The following is a 16,821-nucleotide window of genomic DNA, read 5'->3' as shown; positions in this document are numbered from 1 at the left end:
TTCTCTAAATCTCCTCAGTCGTACCTATTTATCCCTTCAAAGAACTCTAGTGAAACCAGCAAATATCATTTCTTGTACAGAAATCATGCTGATTTCTTCAAGCTATGTTATTTTCTCTTAGTTATTTAGCTATATCCTACTCTTTACCAATAACCTCAGAAAGGTTGCAAGGCTGAGACATTTGAAAAGGAGACTGTAAGTTTGGCTATATCATTTTCTCTCTTTGAAAGGGAATCTGGACTAGAAAATCTCTAGGGTTCTTCCATCTCTAAACTTCTGTGATCCTTCGTGTGGCATCCCCATAATTAAAGATGTGGTAACACAGACCCTCCCATTTATTTGCTATAGGAGCCTTGCTGATGCACTATTCCACTTATTTGATATCTTATTTACTTGTATATTTGTTTTCCCCTTGGTTATTTAAGGGACAATATATAAGGTGGAGATAAAAGATATGTAAGAAAAGTATACTAAAAAAAGACAAGTTGAAGTTAAGTGGCAAGGGGGAGAATGACCTGAAGTTGTTCACTTTAGGTTAGGCTTCCTTTTTTTGTCATTATTTTGGTATTCTGTGACCTTCTTTTAGTGACCAGTTCATCCCTTCATTTTATATTCAAATAATACTGGAATAAACACTCTGAAAGGGCAGAGCTGATATCCAAATGTCACATGATTTTCTGGTGTTTCTTTAAGTATTACATTTACTTTGTTTGCTTCCTTTCAATGGGAAAACTATCACTGGTTCATGAGCCTCTGCTAGCCCTGTGAAATCATGGCAAACTGGGGTCAAATTTTGTTTATCTGATAAACATATTCCAAGAAAAAAAAAACAATGAATGTATTAAGTGCTTGTTGTTTATTCTGATTGTTGCATATAACAGGGATACAGAAATCCAAAATTCAGAGATTATCCTAAAAAAATCTTGGCTAATCCATCAGGACAACAAAAAACTATGATATATCTGAAAGCTGTGCTATAGTAGAGACATACAGGAGATGTCCTGGGGATACAGAGGATGAACACCAAGTCATTTGTCTTCTTGGAGGAGAGGTATACAGGCTCATTCAAAGAACTGATGATTGGTGGTGTCTTGAAAACTGCGTAAGAACCGGTTGGATTTTGAGATCAAGATTCTGGAGAGGGACCACCATGTTCAAAAACTGAAAGGACACTATTTGGGGAGCTATTTTCATACAGGAATTGAGAGCGCTCCTGGTCCTGTGGGTAATGGTGAGTGTGGACAGATTGAGAGGGTTAGGTTATGAGGGATCTCACATATTATACTTAACACTGTCCAGGAGTTCATGAAGCATCATTGGATGGGGTTTAAGCAGTTGAGTGGTATGATATTATTTAACATTTACATTTTCAATCAGAACTTCTTAGAAAGAGTTCCAAAGGACCATATCCAGCCAATCAACTTTCAGGGCTTAATACAGCATCTAGAATATGGTAGATGCTCAACAAATGCTTAATTTATGAGGTGGTAAATAAATTAAAGAACCAATCAATGAAAGAATTAAACTCATTAGAATTTGCTTCTGGACTACACACCAAATTATTTAGATGGGCAATAATGACATTTACTTTAAAACAAGAAAAGGGGTGGTTGGAGGATATATACTATAGGATTGTCCAAATGTGGACAATTATGAATGCTGGGAATCTGGTATCAGGAGGTCATACTGCTATTTTCTTGACTTTTTTGGGATGTTTGATATTCTTACACAATAAAACGGTTTTAAAAACTTCTCTTGAGTTAAAGAGATGATGTCTAGACTTCAAATATTAATGTTTTGAAACACAGATAACTTAGTTAAAAAGAACTAAATTTTAAAAGAATGATACTTATATGTGTAACTTTAAGAAACTAGAAGGAAAAGAAAAGCCTTGAACATTATAAAAATTTTCACAGTCAATGCAATTCTTGACTCTAGGTTTGTAAATTTTCAACCTGGCTAGAAATCTTCTCGACTCAAACCTCTTAATAGTTTATACTGGAGAACTAAAACTAATCTGTTAGAAGGTAGTTGTTACATTTTTTAAAAATATGGAAATCATATACTCATTTGAAAACACGTTTCCAAAAAATGCTTTCACATTAATCTATATTGCACTCAATTATTTCACAACATTTTATGTTATCTTGTAGTTAATAAAAATAACAGTGGAATTTAATCATGCTAGTGTTAATATTTATCAAATATGATCATTTTATACTAAAAGCAATTAGGTTAAAACACAAAAACAGTCTAAAAGTAGTTTGTTTCAAGAATGTGAATTCTTTATAGTTAAAATTTGATTGGTATGTATAGCCATTGATTCATATCTCTTGTAGTCCATTCAATAAATTGTTATTGCTGCTAAATAAAGTCAGGTTTTAATAATTGATCATTATCTGGAGATTGGCCAAACTACCATGGAAACCTGTGCTTTTCAGGTATAGCTATCAAAGCAGGTCTCAGTGACTTCAGGTTAACTCTCATCTCTATTATCTGCCTCTAGTGAACAAGGTATCTCCCTGTGTTGGACTAAAGGTCAAACTGCAAACCGCTGTTGAAATGATGGTTCTTCAGCTGATGTACAGAACGCTGCAATGAGGATGCTAGGCAGGAGGAATAACAGACCAGGGAGAGACACTAAAGGTGAACTTTGGATCCTTAAGTCAACTCAAACGATTTTGCCTGGGAGAAAGAAAGATGGCTTCACAGTAGTACAGGCTATGGGAACTTGTGACAGTTTTTATTCCCTTTTCTTTTTCATATTTAAAAACTAAACATATATTAAAATATTCTTAACAATAAAGAGGAAAAAGAAGAGGCCACAAGAGAAACTGGTTGATTGAAAGGGGAAATGACTTTTGTAATTATTAACCTAATTAAAAAAAAAACCGATGTAAACAGACATTAGGGAAAAATATCTTCTGTTTTGCCATGGAAATATGCCATTGTGTTCATCACGGATTTCTTTTTCAAACATTTTTTAGGCATGATGAGATCTGGCCTGAAGTGAAGTGAATTTCCATCCTAAATATTTCAAGGAGGTGAAGTTAAGCAGTATTTGATCAGAGAGTGGTTTAAGTCAATGTAAATCCTCTTCAGCCACTATTAGATTGGAAACTTTACAAACTATAGAGTCTGAAAGATGCATAAATTACTCCAAAAATAATTTTTTAAAAAATCAGTAAGTCCTCTAACTAAGAAAATCTAAAGTAAAGAGGCCACATTTACCTCAAGTTTGGCAAAAATTTTAAATACGAAAAATTGAGTAACACAAAATTGTATACGTATACTTCATACACAAACAATGCTTACCGCTTGGCACTTCATTTCTTTACTTACGGAGAAGTAAAGAAAGGAAAGAAGACTTTTTTTCACACCAGTTATGTAAATGGTTTCTCTAGTCTTCTGTAAAACATCCGGGGGGATAAACAGTAGTAGGGATGTGGAACATTTTAATGTGTGAGTTTCAATTATAAGAAATAAATAATAAATTCATCTTCATACTCTTAGAGCTCTTAGGACATATTCAAATTAATTACATATCTTAATTCCTGTACTTGGTTTACCATTAAAGTTTCAGTGATGAAAGAGAAGGAACATTTCATAGACACCAAAAAAAAAACAAACCCCAAAAGCTGGGGATCAGGGAAATGTAGAATTCTTACAGACACACTTACCAAAAACTCCAAAACACTGACAAAACAATCTAAAGTACAACACGTGCAAACCAGAGAGGTAAGGATGGCAAGACAAAAAGGCAACATATTTCCTTCTTCTCATATGACACCACTTACTCAATATTCTTAAGAAAGATGTTCCTTAATGATATTCAGTTACACCACTTCTGATAACTGTTGAGAGGAAATAACACATATGTTCTTACTAGGAGATTCCAATTAGAGGCTATATTAGTCTTTCTATAAATCGCTGTCGGTTGGTAAGTTTGGATAAGCACTAAAAAATCCACTATAACCACTTAATGTGCACCTTTCTGTGTATTCATATGGAAGCAGAAAAACTCTGAATGCAATGGGATTTGTATCTGTAATCTCAAAATCAAAGTCTAAGGTTTTCTTTTTTTCTTAAATTTTGAACACACATACCTCATTTGAAAGATCTACTTGGTATTGATATTATTTTAAATTTCGTAATTGTATCACAGAACTCATCCTTTGTTTGGGCTAGTTAGCTAATCACCATTTCAACAAATAGGTTATGATTATTCCCATTGAAGAAAATAAACCACCTGAGGCATAAGTCAAGGCGATCTCTACCAAATATAAACATAATATATAAATATGAAGAAAAATAAGGGTAATTTACAAACAAGGTGGTATAATGAGACATGACTTTCTATAAAAATTCAGAAACAGGGAACACCATTTTTGATTACAAAGTCCGTTTACATCTAAATTGGTTTCATTCTCAATTTTTAGTTGGATCTTACTTTGATACGTCTTATTCTCATATTTGAGTCTCAAGGCAGCCTTGTGGGCACTCTGGTGGTCAGCTCTTACTCTTTTAAACAGCCATTCTCCTTCTTTATTAACAGTGTCTACTTTGGTGTCCTTGATTCTGATTATCTAGAAGTCCCTCACTCACTTGTCAGACACACCTGTCCCTTTCCATGAGTAAAATAATTTTTCTTCTTGAGAGTTCTCAAAGTTTACGAATTCATACATATGAAGGCAAGTGACTGCATTAACTTCTGTTCTCAAATTCCATCTTAAAATCACAATAATAATATCATGCTTTGTTTAATACACTACCACTAGTAACTTCTGAAGTCTTGCATCTCTTCTCCTGCATTTTCCTTCTCTTCTTTCACTGTTGCCCGTTCAGTCCAGCCCACTCTCAATCCATCAGACACCACCATATAATAGAACATGCCTACAGACTTCTCCTTTAAGTTTCCTGCCATCTGGAACAGCTTTTTCTACTTCATCCACTGTGTTGCTCCAAATCTTAGGGGAATATGTTCTAAAATTGCTTTTCTCCTTTAATCTTTGTAGTTGTACTGTTAACTCATGAGAAATATATATATATATACATACACATACAGACACATGTTTTTTTCAATTAAGATATGTATTTCTCCTTTTCATGCAACTAAGACTTATATTTAAAAAAATCTAAGCTACTAGAATAATTTAATTTGGAAGAAAAGAAATTAGTGGTAAAATACTAATAACATTTAAATAAGTAAGGGATTATACAGTTATTGACAACCAGCTAATCTTTCTTACAGATGAAAAGGAATTGTGTTCTAATTTAAGTAAAAATGTTTCTCAGTGAGATATGAGAGACAATGTAAAGCATTAAAATAATGAATTAGCTTACTGAAGTTGGTTATCTCTGTTCTTTCTGTAGCAGCCATAGTATACATGCTCACATGGTTCAATATGATATGTATTCAACCTTCGTGATGGAAAAAGAGTATGTATGCTGAGAGGGAGAAAGTCAGGCTGACATGGACAGAAACCATAGTGGGGAGCAATCCAAAAGCAGCAGTGTGGTGTATAAAACTACACTCCTTCGACAATTGTTGTTTTGTTGTTAGGGAAGATGTGGATTAAAAAAGAAGGTGGTTTTTGAAGAGTGTTTTCTACTTTTCCACTTCTATACTTTATAGGAAAAAATTTTTTGCTATTAAAAAAAGCATAATATCACACACACAAAAGATTTAATACATAATCTTAAAAGTTGTAAAGTGTTTTTGAGCTACATATTAATTCACCATACTAGTGAAGGCAAACTAAATTTCATGAATGTGGTTGAATCTTTTTATTTATAAATTATCCAATCTTGTTTCAGAAAGAACTTGAATGGCAGCATTTGATTATTTCATTAGAATAGTCTTCTAGAGACTGTATCATATAAAAACAGCAGTTGTTGACTTTCCAAACTTTTACTATTTTTGTTAGCCTTCTTACAAAAAAAAAGCATGAAAATCTTTTTAAATTGGCATTTTATTTCTGAAGTTCATGAAAAAGTTAAAATAAACAAATAGAAAAGGATATAGATGGAATTTGAACTTATAGAAGTGCAAAAGAGTTAGCTGAGAATGCCACTGCCCTGGAAACTAAAATACAGGACTTCAAAGTAAGATTTTCTTCCTATTTGATATGTGCAGACTTTTTTGTGTACACATGCACAACAAATGACATAATAAACTCTATAGTTAACTGATGATGTCAGATTCCAGAAATGTTTTATGTTTGAAGAAATATTAAAATGTTATAAAGGAGTATTTGTTACATTTGAATAACTTAGTAAAATCCAATTTAACATCTATTGTTAAAAACAAATAGTTTTATTTGGCTGAAAAGTTTTCATTTTTAGCAGTTTAACCTACATTTTCTCATAACAGATTGATAGTTATAAATTAGTTCAAAGGCAGGCTTAAAACTATCTTTAAATTAGGTCTTCAAAAAAGAAACTATAAACATTGTCAAAGGTTAGTCAAAATGATAGGAACATCATATTCAGAAAATTTACAAGGAAAATTTTCCTTAAAATTGTTTTAGGAGCTAAGTACTAGTAGCATACTTAAGAAAAGCTTATATATGAAAAGCATACATGAGATATTCATACTAGCTCTCCATGTTTACATAATACTAACAAGATATATATAGAAAACTTTACCCAGAGTAATTTTATATTCCATGTCATAATTTGGTTTATTTTCCATAGCAAGGATAAAACATCTGTTAGTAAGAATCAGGTTAATACATGCATTTTAAAACTTCAAAATTCTAACTGTAATTTTTAGTTTCTAAAAATCTGTTTATTTGAAGATCATAATGCAAAAAAAAAAACCAAGTTATTGAAGAAAGATACTTCTAAAAAGTTAAGATAAAATAGGGAGCATTTGCCATAGAAATAAACAGAATTTCAAAAAGGCATATTAAATGTCTATCTTTTCAAACCTAACCAGCTAGAAGCAAGCTACTTTACCTATAATACATAAAATGGATTAATGTCTTTAAAAATGCAAATATTTTCAGGACTTGAAGGATAGCCATTTCAAGAAACAACAGGACTCTGATAACTCGGCTGCCATAGCACAAGTCATGGTAACTTCTCTTTTTAAAAACATTTGGTCAAGATTTTTATAAAAGGCAATTTTTTACATCCCATTATTCCAAGGAGGTTTAGGTGTTTTTTCCCCTTTCACATGTATGGTGATTTCTGGCTGTTTCAGTACAAGACATCACACCGGTGCAGTCTTGCAATGCAGCCCACGGCAGTTGCAGCAAGTATTTCCCACTAGGAATGTAAGGAGCTTGGAGGGTACAAGGGTTGAGGAAGCAGTCTAGAGAACCACAATGCAGCTTGTGGGTCATTTCCCCACAAATAACCTTTTTAGACCGGGTCCATAAAATGCAGTTTATTATCTAAATTTTTTTAGGGAGCCTCTTTTGTTAAATGTTAACAAAAGAACCACTATCCTAATTCCCTTTAAAATGCAATCCTTAAAAACAAAAATCAACTCTCAAGTCTTTTTGAAAAGTGCTTAAATCATCTGGAGATAAATATCACTTGGTGTCCTTGTTGCCTAACAAATGGCTTTTTCCATTGTTTCCATTAATTTCACCCATATTCGTTTTTTAAAAAACAAGGCCCTTATCCTCATCAGCAAAGGACAGACGTATGATTTAGCATATAAACCCGGTAATTACATACTAATTTACGAAAGATTAATTTTCTTTCTCTTTTCATCAGTTTTCAAGAAGTCTTCCCCTTGAAACTGTAAACAGGAATGGTTTACACCTCAAATTAGAAGCCATTAATTAGCGTGACGAAGTCAACTGCAAGATACACAGATAATTTAAATTATTTAATCACCAATCACCTCGACTAAAGTGTTCTATACTCTTTCATTATCCTTCGGTTAGGTTATTGATCTGTCACTACATTACCTCCAGATCAGTTAGAGATAAATATTAGCGTTCTTGCCTTTCTCTCAGGTCTACATTACTCCTAGTAAACACTTAAAAAAGCTTTAAGGTTCTTTAACCCCAAATCCCTAATTAGCCATTACTAGCCTTTTTGTAAGAGGAAAAAGAGTCTCTGAAGTACATATCAGGAGTTCGCTATGCCCAGATAACAATTAAAAAAAAAAAAACATTTTAAAAATGTACGCTTAAGGCAATGGCAGTAATAAAAGATATGCAGAGGTGGCTACAGCAAATAACGGGCTCGCAAACGCAAGCGCTTCTAACAAAAAGCGCCTGAAACCTCTATGGCAATATACAGCACTCCAATAAATTACACAACACTTTGCATAGGCTGCAGAAATAACGCAGGACAAGACTTACACAGATGCCCATCCGCAGCATTTATACCCATGCACATGGCAAAGAGACAGAAACCAAACACTATCATTCAACTCGGGCAGGGTAGCGCGATCCCGAGTTTGCCCAGCGTGAGAGTGCTCTCTGCGTGTAGTGTCTGTGCGCGCGCGTGAGAGCGAGACCCGTCCTCGGGGCATTTCCCCTCTTTGGGCAGTTTTGCTTCATTTGTTTCGTATTTCTGCTACAGAGAAACTAACTTCCATCTCAGCCCCAGCCAGCGGCCGCTGAATAGAGCCTGTGCTGCGGCTCCGTGTGCGTCAGATTCCTCCGCGGAGCCGTGCCCGGCCCCCCTCGCTCGCTTGCTCGCTCGCTCCCTCCCTCCCGCGATCGGCCTCCACAGAGAAAGCGCCTTCCAGCCAACCGGCGGCTTCGGCTCCGACATCTTCGACTGGAAATAAATAAATAAATCGCACCTTCGGCCCGGGGAGCCGCGGGCTGGGGGGTCTCGCCGCGCCGGGTTGCGGGGGCGCCGGGGCCGCGGGCGGGCGGGGGGCGGGGGGGTCGGAGGCACTCCTTTTTTTTTTCTCTGTGCCGGGGGTTGGTGGGGGCGCGGGCCGCGGGCCGGCCGAGCCCGGGGCCGCGAAGGGCTGCGGACTCCTTTCTGCGGCGGAGGGATCCGCGGCGGAGGAGGCGGGCGGGAGGGCGGCTGGAGCCGCTTGCCTGAGAGTTGTTGTTTCCTCCTCCTCCTCCTCCGCCTCCGCCGCCGTCGCTTGAATGGTGGAGCCGAGGTTCGGGCTCGTGAACACACACTGACAGCTATAGGGCAGGCGGCGGCCCCGTCCCCGCTTCCCCTCGGCGGCGGGGCGTCCCGCCTGCGGCCCCGAAGTGACCCATAAACATGTCTCGTGAGAGGAAAGGCCTCTCGGAGCTGCGATCGGGTAAGTCGGGGGGCTCGCCGGGGCCGCCGGCGGCGGGGGGCGATCCCGCCCGCGGACCCCCGCCCCCCGCCGCCGCCGCCCGGCCGCTCAGCCTGTGTGTGTCTCCCCCCCGTGTCCCTCTCTCTCCCGCGCAGAGCTCTACTTCCTCATCGCCCGGTTCCTGGAAGATGGACCCTGTCAGCAGGCGGCTCAGGTAGACGGCGGCGCGCGGCGCGGGCCGGGCCGGCGCTCGGCGCTCGCGGCGTGGGGGAGGGCGGCGGCGGCGGGAGCGGCGGGGCCGCGGCCCGGGGCGCGGGGGGCTCAGCTCTCCCCGCTTTGTTGTTGCAGGTGCTGATCCGCGAGGTGGCTGAGAAGGAGGTAAGGGCGGCGGCGGCGCGGCGCCGCGCGACCGCCCTTGGGCCGCCGCCGCCGGGACGCCCGGGGCGCGCGGGGCTCGGGGGTGGGGGGGGTCCCCGGCGGGGGCGCGGGGCGGGCGGGGGAGGGGCGCGGGCGGGCCGGGGCGCGGGGGGCCGGGCTCACGGGGCGTCCTCTCCCCCCGTGCACCCCGCAGCTGCTGCCCCGGCGCACCGACTGGACCGGCAAGGAGCATCCCAGGACCTACCAGAATCTGGTGAGACATTCACGTCGCGGAGCAAAGAAACTTTTCCCCGAGTCGAATAAAAATTGAATTTCCCGCAATTTTTTTTTTTTTTAAACCGAGACAAAAACTTGGCCCCAGAACCCGAAAGCTCCCGAGGCCCCCGCGGAGGGTTGGGGAGGGGCGGCGCGGGGGGCTTGCAGGGGGCTAGTGGTGCGGGGGGGGGACCCGCACCCCGGGGCTGCAGGGGCTGCCGACGATTTATTTGCGATATTTTGTTAACGTGCTAGAAATAAAGATACGTCATGAGAGTTGTGCAGTGCAAGGCCGGAGGAGGAGGGGCCGGCGCGCGCGTCCGTGCGGCCGCGGGCGCGCGCGCGAGGCGGCGGCGGCGGCGGCGGCGGGAGCGGCGCGAGGGAGGCGGGCGCGCTCGCTCTGCACGCGCGCTCGGCACGGCTTTCTCCTGCCGCACACAATAGCTGGTGACTAACTGCTCCGAAGTGGCATTAGCATTTCACAAGCGGGCTATTCAGCCGCGGCGGAACCGCAGCAAGACGTGTGTGCCTTTTTTTTTTTTTTAATCTCGTTTTTTGGGGGGATCTCTCTGACCTTCAGACTTAGGTATTTTTTTGATCGGAAGGGTTCGGATGTGCAATCATCGTGGGCCATCGGCACCTCTTGCATCTATCTGCCCAAGGTTTTTTTTTTTTTTTTCCACGGAAGTGGAAAGCCTGTAAACCCTAAAGCCAGGCGTTGAACCAGGCTTTTTTTCTCCTTTTGCTAATTCTCGCGTTAAGCCCCTCGTTCAATTAAAAGTTAGTGTCGGATGCCACTGAAGGGTTCTGATTTTTTTTTTTTTTTTAAATTTTGTCCGTATACTTAACTGTGGAGTGGAGATGGGCAAGTAAAACTTTTCCAGTTTCTAGCGGGACGTCTTTTGTTTTTTAGGTTCAAAAATAGCTTTGTCTTAATTTTATGGGTTTTCGAAGTGAGTGTTTTAGCCATTTCTAAAAAAATTGAAAGTGGACTTACCACCTTTAAATATTGTGAAGGGCCCAGTAGGATATTTGTATTGGCGAGTTTTGTATTCCGTGCTAATTTCTCCTCTTGAACTCATGGAGGTGGTCTGTTTCTGTGTGTGTTGGGCAGTTCAGGCAGTCACGGGGGCAAAGAGCAAGCCTTTGAAATCTCTGCAGTGCCTTGGATTTTCTAAGATGTTTGCAGCTGATGTTTTGAGACAGTTACAAGGTTACCTCAAGAGGGCTTCTGAAAGGATCAGGAAGTTGCAACTCGCTTTGAATGTCTTCCGTGAGATTGAAGGCATGACAAGATTTTTGATGGCACTTCTTTCATTTGCGTATAGACGAACATCTAACTGTCGTTTGTAAATGTGTTAAGATTTTAATATAGGTTGTTAGTAAGTGTTCCCAGGTATTGAAATGAACGTACTCAGGTTTAGTTAATTTAATGAAGACTTAATAGCGCATTTATTTCCATACAACAGTTTTCAAGTATGTAGTGATTTCGCCTAGTGTTACTCAATACTAGGCTAAAATGAAAGGAATTTGAAGCAAACTTCAAGGTTCAGTAACAGCAATATTTAATTTTTAGGTTTGTAAGTACTTGACAAAAATCTTACATGGGTGTCCATGTTTTTCTTATTAAAGGATTATTAAGATTGTAATACTCCATTTTAAAGAATTGGACAGACAAAACTCATCTTGGCCTGTTTAACCAAACTCACGTTTACATTTCATAAAACCCCACAAAGCCCAAGTCACTGAAGGTGGCCGTGTTTTTTTTAATGTGGAGATTATTGGTTAATGTTATGTTTATATTTTTTTTAAATGAAGCGGCCAGTGCTATCTGGCCAGATTGTGAGACTGTATAATCCTTGTAAGAGTATCATTTGATTTTCCAATAAAAACAAGGTTACCAATGTCTTTGAACTTTTTTGAGCGAATTTCTCATCTCTCAAATATTGATGAGTTTATATTCCTCGTCTCTTCATCAGATTTGGGATACCATAAGTTCTGTCTTTATCTTATCAAAATCCACCTATTTTGGATGGAAGTGGTGTTTCTTGATTAGTGTTGCCAAATGTTTTTACCAGAGGAGTCATGTTGGCATGCTCATGAGGTAGTTAAGGATTCCCATTAGACTTCAGAGTTCTTTGGCACATTTTTTCCTTTCATTTGCTCAGTCTGTATAACTGGATTGGAGGCACCATTTGAGGTGCTTTCTTGTCCGTCAATCTGTGTATCTAGTTGTGTGGTATTTGGTTTAATTTTGTTTGACTTTTGATTGAGATTTAGTTAGCTCTAAAAACATTTTGGAACCCTAGGTATTTGAGCACGTTTTTGTTTAACAGTAGGATTTTGAAATTCTGTGGTGAGCTAGGTGAGCACATGCAAAGCCTCTTGTACAGCATTCTCTATTGTCTTAATTTATTCTTAAGACTGAAAGTTTTATTTCCTATCAAATTGAATTTATTTAACATTGGTTTGAAGATTGTTCTGGTGTTTGAAGCCAAAATAACAACTATTGTTTGTGGTTTCAGTAGCATTTACCTCTACTTGGGAATTCGTTGCTTGTGTTAACTGATAAATTGGGTAATATTTTAAATGTAAGAATTTGTATGTCAAATTGAAATTTCTGGAGAACCTCAAATTACAGCTATTTAGGATAAGGTATAATATTTGTACTGGGGAGCTTAAAAGACATGCATCAGCATCTGAAGTCAGGTTACAGATAAAGTTCACAATAGTTGAGTTTTGACCGAGCAGAAAATGGAGTTTCAAGAGCAGTTTAAAAGTTTCCAGGGTAAAAAAGAAAAATTAATACTTTTATTTCAAGTGTCATTGATAAAGGTATTGTAAAAGAAGATTGTGGTTATTATCCTCTACTCAAGACAAAACATTTTTAACAGTGGATGGAATTTGATAGGAAGTTAAAGCATTTTTACTTTATTTTTAGCCCAGTAGTATATATTTAATCAGATTTTCTTTTTTTGTTTTTTTAAGGATGAGGTTGCTTTTAAATCAAACGGGCATTTTTTTAAACTTTCATTGGAATTCTTATTTTTTAAATGGAGTCAGGCAGGAGGCAAACTTTACAGAATAAGAAAACAACTAATTTTGGGGCTAAGAGACATCTTTGTCATTTATTTATTTTTCAGTTTGGACAGTGAAATTTGTTTATTAAATTTCACTCTCTAGTTGTCACCTTAAGTAGTGATGACATATTTAAGTTGCATACTTAACGAGATCTTAAGGCAGAATTTTTAAGTGTTCTTGCCAGGTTTGGGACTCTGATTACATTTCTTGCTTGCAAGGTATTTTCCAAACTGTTCCTGTTTTGCTAATCTGTTAGATATAATTATAATTTTTTTTGTAGTGGTATTTGCTTTTAAAAAATGATTCCACTTTATTAGAAATCTAAATCTTTGTGTTCAAGGGAAAGTATTGGAAATAGGAAGATTGTGTATTGTGATCCTAGCTCTGCCAACAGTTAGCGTGCAGGTTAACCTCTGACAAGTCAGAAATTTCTCTGGGCTCCTGTTATCTCATTCTTATAAAATAAATGGATTGAAATCTGATTTTTAACTAGAAGTAGCAATGCATTGTTTCGAAGAGCTCAACTTTTAAAATTTGGAGTTACTATGTAAAACACAGAAAAGTAGACGTAGACAAATCATTCATATTAGGAAATTGTATAAACATTTTTTGTAGCACCATTCTTAAGTTGTTGTATCATTTTTCCTTGAAAAGATGAAGATTTTTGAGGCAAGACCACTTTGTAGACTACTTTTTTTTATAATTAGTATGATTTCGCCATGGTTTAAGTACTAGTTTCACAAATCATTGGTGGTTTTAAATTCAGAGATCAATAGAAGTCTTGAATAGGATTTACTTAAGTACTTAGAGTATGCTGATTAATGTGAAAGTGTAGGTATAAAACCTAGGAGACCAGTTTTAAGTTAAAAAAAAAATAGCATGTTAAAAATGATTTTGAATTAGGGATTCGTATTATCCATTTTTCATATCCATATTATCTGGAATGGGAATCCCTAATTCAAAATCATTTTTAACATGTTATATAGTACTGTCAAAATTTAACCAGTTTCAATTTTGGAGGGTGGTGGCGTATAGTGAAGTAAATGTCTTGTAGACTTATTTTTCTGTTTTTAATAGAGTATCAGTGAAATTGTAAGTTTTGCTTGGTAGTCTTCGTAACACAGTTTTAATGTCTCAGTCATTATAATGAAGAAATAATGTTAAATGTAAAGGGAATAGTACATTTCCTTGAAGGACTGAAGTAAAGTTTCAACTTTTCTTACACATGCAGTTACTCTATTGATATTTATGCCATTATTTTAAAGAGTTGGAGGCATTTACAAAAATTTTTAAAAAAGTACTTGTTAAATTCTTAGCACTCTTGAGTTATTGTAAAGTGGCATGAATATAAAGGAGAAGTTCGGTTATCCGTTTCCCAACTGCATAGTGGTGTTTTATGATTGTTATGAGACAGAAACACAGTGTTGGAGTCTGTTTCCCGGTTTTTACAAGGGGTTAATAACAGCTCCTACTTTGTAAGATTATTACGTGAATGATAACTGACTGGTACAAATCAGGTATTATCTAAGGGTTTGTGTTTGCTATGATCAGAACTTTAGTAGTAGTTGTTCCAACTGTAGCTTTATAATGTGCAAAATTTTAAGAAAAAGCATTATTTCAGAAACAACATGCATAACTTTCTGAATATAGTATTTACCATGTAAGATTGGCTGCTTAGAACTTTAAAAGACACTATTAGCAGTTACTTTGTAGATTCAAGGATGAAATAATCAAACCTAAGGTATAAAGAAAAAAGTATAGTAAATGTAAAAAATAAATGATTTTTAAAGCATTGTGGATAGATTTCTAGAAAAATTTTGTTGTTCTATACAGTAAGTCTAACTGTGAACTATTTGTGGAACAGTTAACATTAAGAAATGTTTGGATGCTTGAAATATGCAGAATTGATTAGAGGATATATGAAGCTCTTTCTTTTGGTAATGATCAGATGGCACTTAGAAATATGTGAAGGGAGCTTGGCTGTTGCATCTGGTTCCTTCTGTACAGAGATTTTCATAATTTAAAATCATCACAACAGTTTGTAGTCTTTTGGAAATTTTCAGGAGTTGTTTTGTAATCTGGCTTAAAGATTCTGTTTTAAGCTGAGTTTTAAAAAGAGTTTGTTGAATTTATTCTTGAGTATTAGGTTAAATAAATCCTATGAACGTCAATTTCTTTGTCAGACCACAAGTTTCTGTTTCTTTTATCTAGAAACTTTTCTCACCTTCTGCAGTCATTCTTCTTTCCTAAATTTTGTGGTTATCTATCTTGTCACTACAGAATTAATAGCAAATAAAATTATATTCTGCACAGTTTATTTTGGATAAGTGATACCAGGTAGGTGAATTTCATTGTGACTAGTAGTTTTCACATACAAATTTTAGAATTCATAGAAAAATATCCCTAACATTAAGCAAAGTGGCCATTAGTTAAGAGGGCTAAGCATAAACATTTAGAATAATTTCCTATTTTTAATGTACTTTTGATTCAGTTTAGGAAAGTCAAACATTAAAAATGAGTGTATTAGAGAAAAAGGATATTTAAGTTGCTTTTGCAATTATATCTAAAAGTGATAAAGGCTGTTATGTAATAGGAACCAAATTGAAAATTCAGGAAGTTTTAAATGTGTAAAGTTTCTGTTTTGTTTGTGAGAAGCTATGTTGGTGACATATGAGTGATTTGTGAAAATAAATTACTTTGGAATTAATATGTTATTAAGCATATTGAATATAGAGGACTATAAGTATTTTCTAACAGGCTACGGAAAAGGATAATTTTTTTTCATTGTGGCATTTGAGAATTCAGGATATTAAAAATAAAAAATTGTGTGACATTGAGCAGTGAAATACAAAATTGTGAGAACCTTTGGTCACTACAGAGAATGCAGTCATCAGATGTGAAGCTGGTCCACCTTTAGTTACTTGTCTTACACACACACATGTGCACACACAAAACCAGCTTTATTTGAGCTCAGGGATCACAGATAAGGATGGTTGGATGACAAGTTTTTGGTACTAATAAAGTTGGGATCGCAACATGGTTTCTGATGAAACTTCTACCTTAGTTAAAACTAATTTAAATAGTAAGAGGAGTAAGATTCGTAGTGTAAGGCTTAAGTTGGTTATTGCAGCATGGATGATGGCAGCCTGCTGCAAAGGAAGCACATAAAGAATCCATGTGTTCTGGCCTCCAGATGGCCATGGTCACGGTAGCATGACCCATTTGGTCTCCATCCGGATAAAGAACAGATACATAGCCTGACTTGGCAGAGCTTGTAATATAAATCCCCAAAATACTCACCTTTACTTGTGTCACTGGATTCTGGTTTAGTTTTGAGGTGTGGAAGTACTAAGTTCTAGGCAACTTGGAGAAACACGCGTTTCCTAAAACAGCTTTACACTGCCATTATATGTGTGATGCTAGTTATTTTGAGTGTAGTGTTTAAAACTGAAACATTGCTAAAAATGAAACTGATTTTTCTCTGAAGATTATTTACATGGGTACTTTAAGAATACGCGGTTTAAGGTTTCTCAATCTTTAAGTTAGTGGGTAGTAGCTTTTTTAGCAGAATCATAGATTTGAGTTTTAAATTATGCTTCACTAAGTAACTGATGTTTTAAAGAAGATTTCTTATTTCACAGATTTGCTTAGCAAATGACTTGATTTAAAAACAAAACTTCAAAATGTTTAAAAAGTTAAACTTTGTCATTTTGTTGTGTTTTAAATGATTTTTGTAGAGCATCCTTTGTGGTTTGTGGAAACCTTAAATCTGGATAGAGTTGTTTTTTTTCAAACAAATAAAGCCAGATTGTATAATAATGAATACAGTTTTGAGAAGCAGAATTGCATTTTATTTAAATGACAAATATGTACTGATACTAACTGAATTA

General features: G+C 37.4%; 1 protein-coding gene across 2 annotated transcripts in view; it reads left to right on the top strand.

Annotated features, from left to right (window-relative positions):
- The first annotated feature begins 8,920 nt into the window (after positions 1–8,920).
- Positions 8,921–16,821, top strand: part of LOC122685184 (pleckstrin homology domain interacting protein) — a 120,820-nt gene continuing 112,919 nt past the window's right edge. For both annotated transcript variants that reach the window (XM_043889748.1, XM_043889747.1), the window contains exons 1-4: positions 8,921–9,238; positions 9,373–9,431; positions 9,566–9,595; positions 9,789–9,848. In XM_043889748.1, the coding sequence (XP_043745683.1) occupies positions 9,199–9,238; positions 9,373–9,431; positions 9,566–9,595; positions 9,789–9,848 (189 nt within the window). In that variant the 5' untranslated portion in view covers positions 8,921–9,198. The remainder of the gene's footprint in view (positions 9,239–9,372; positions 9,432–9,565; positions 9,596–9,788; positions 9,849–16,821) is intronic.

Source organism: Cervus elaphus, chromosome 28 (assembly GCF_910594005.1).
Source record: "Cervus elaphus chromosome 28, mCerEla1.1, whole genome shotgun sequence".
NCBI classification, from domain to species: domain Eukaryota; kingdom Metazoa; phylum Chordata; class Mammalia; order Artiodactyla; family Cervidae; genus Cervus; species Cervus elaphus.
Note: the sequence above shows the minus strand (reverse complement) of the source record. Positions and strands in the feature narration are given on the sequence as shown.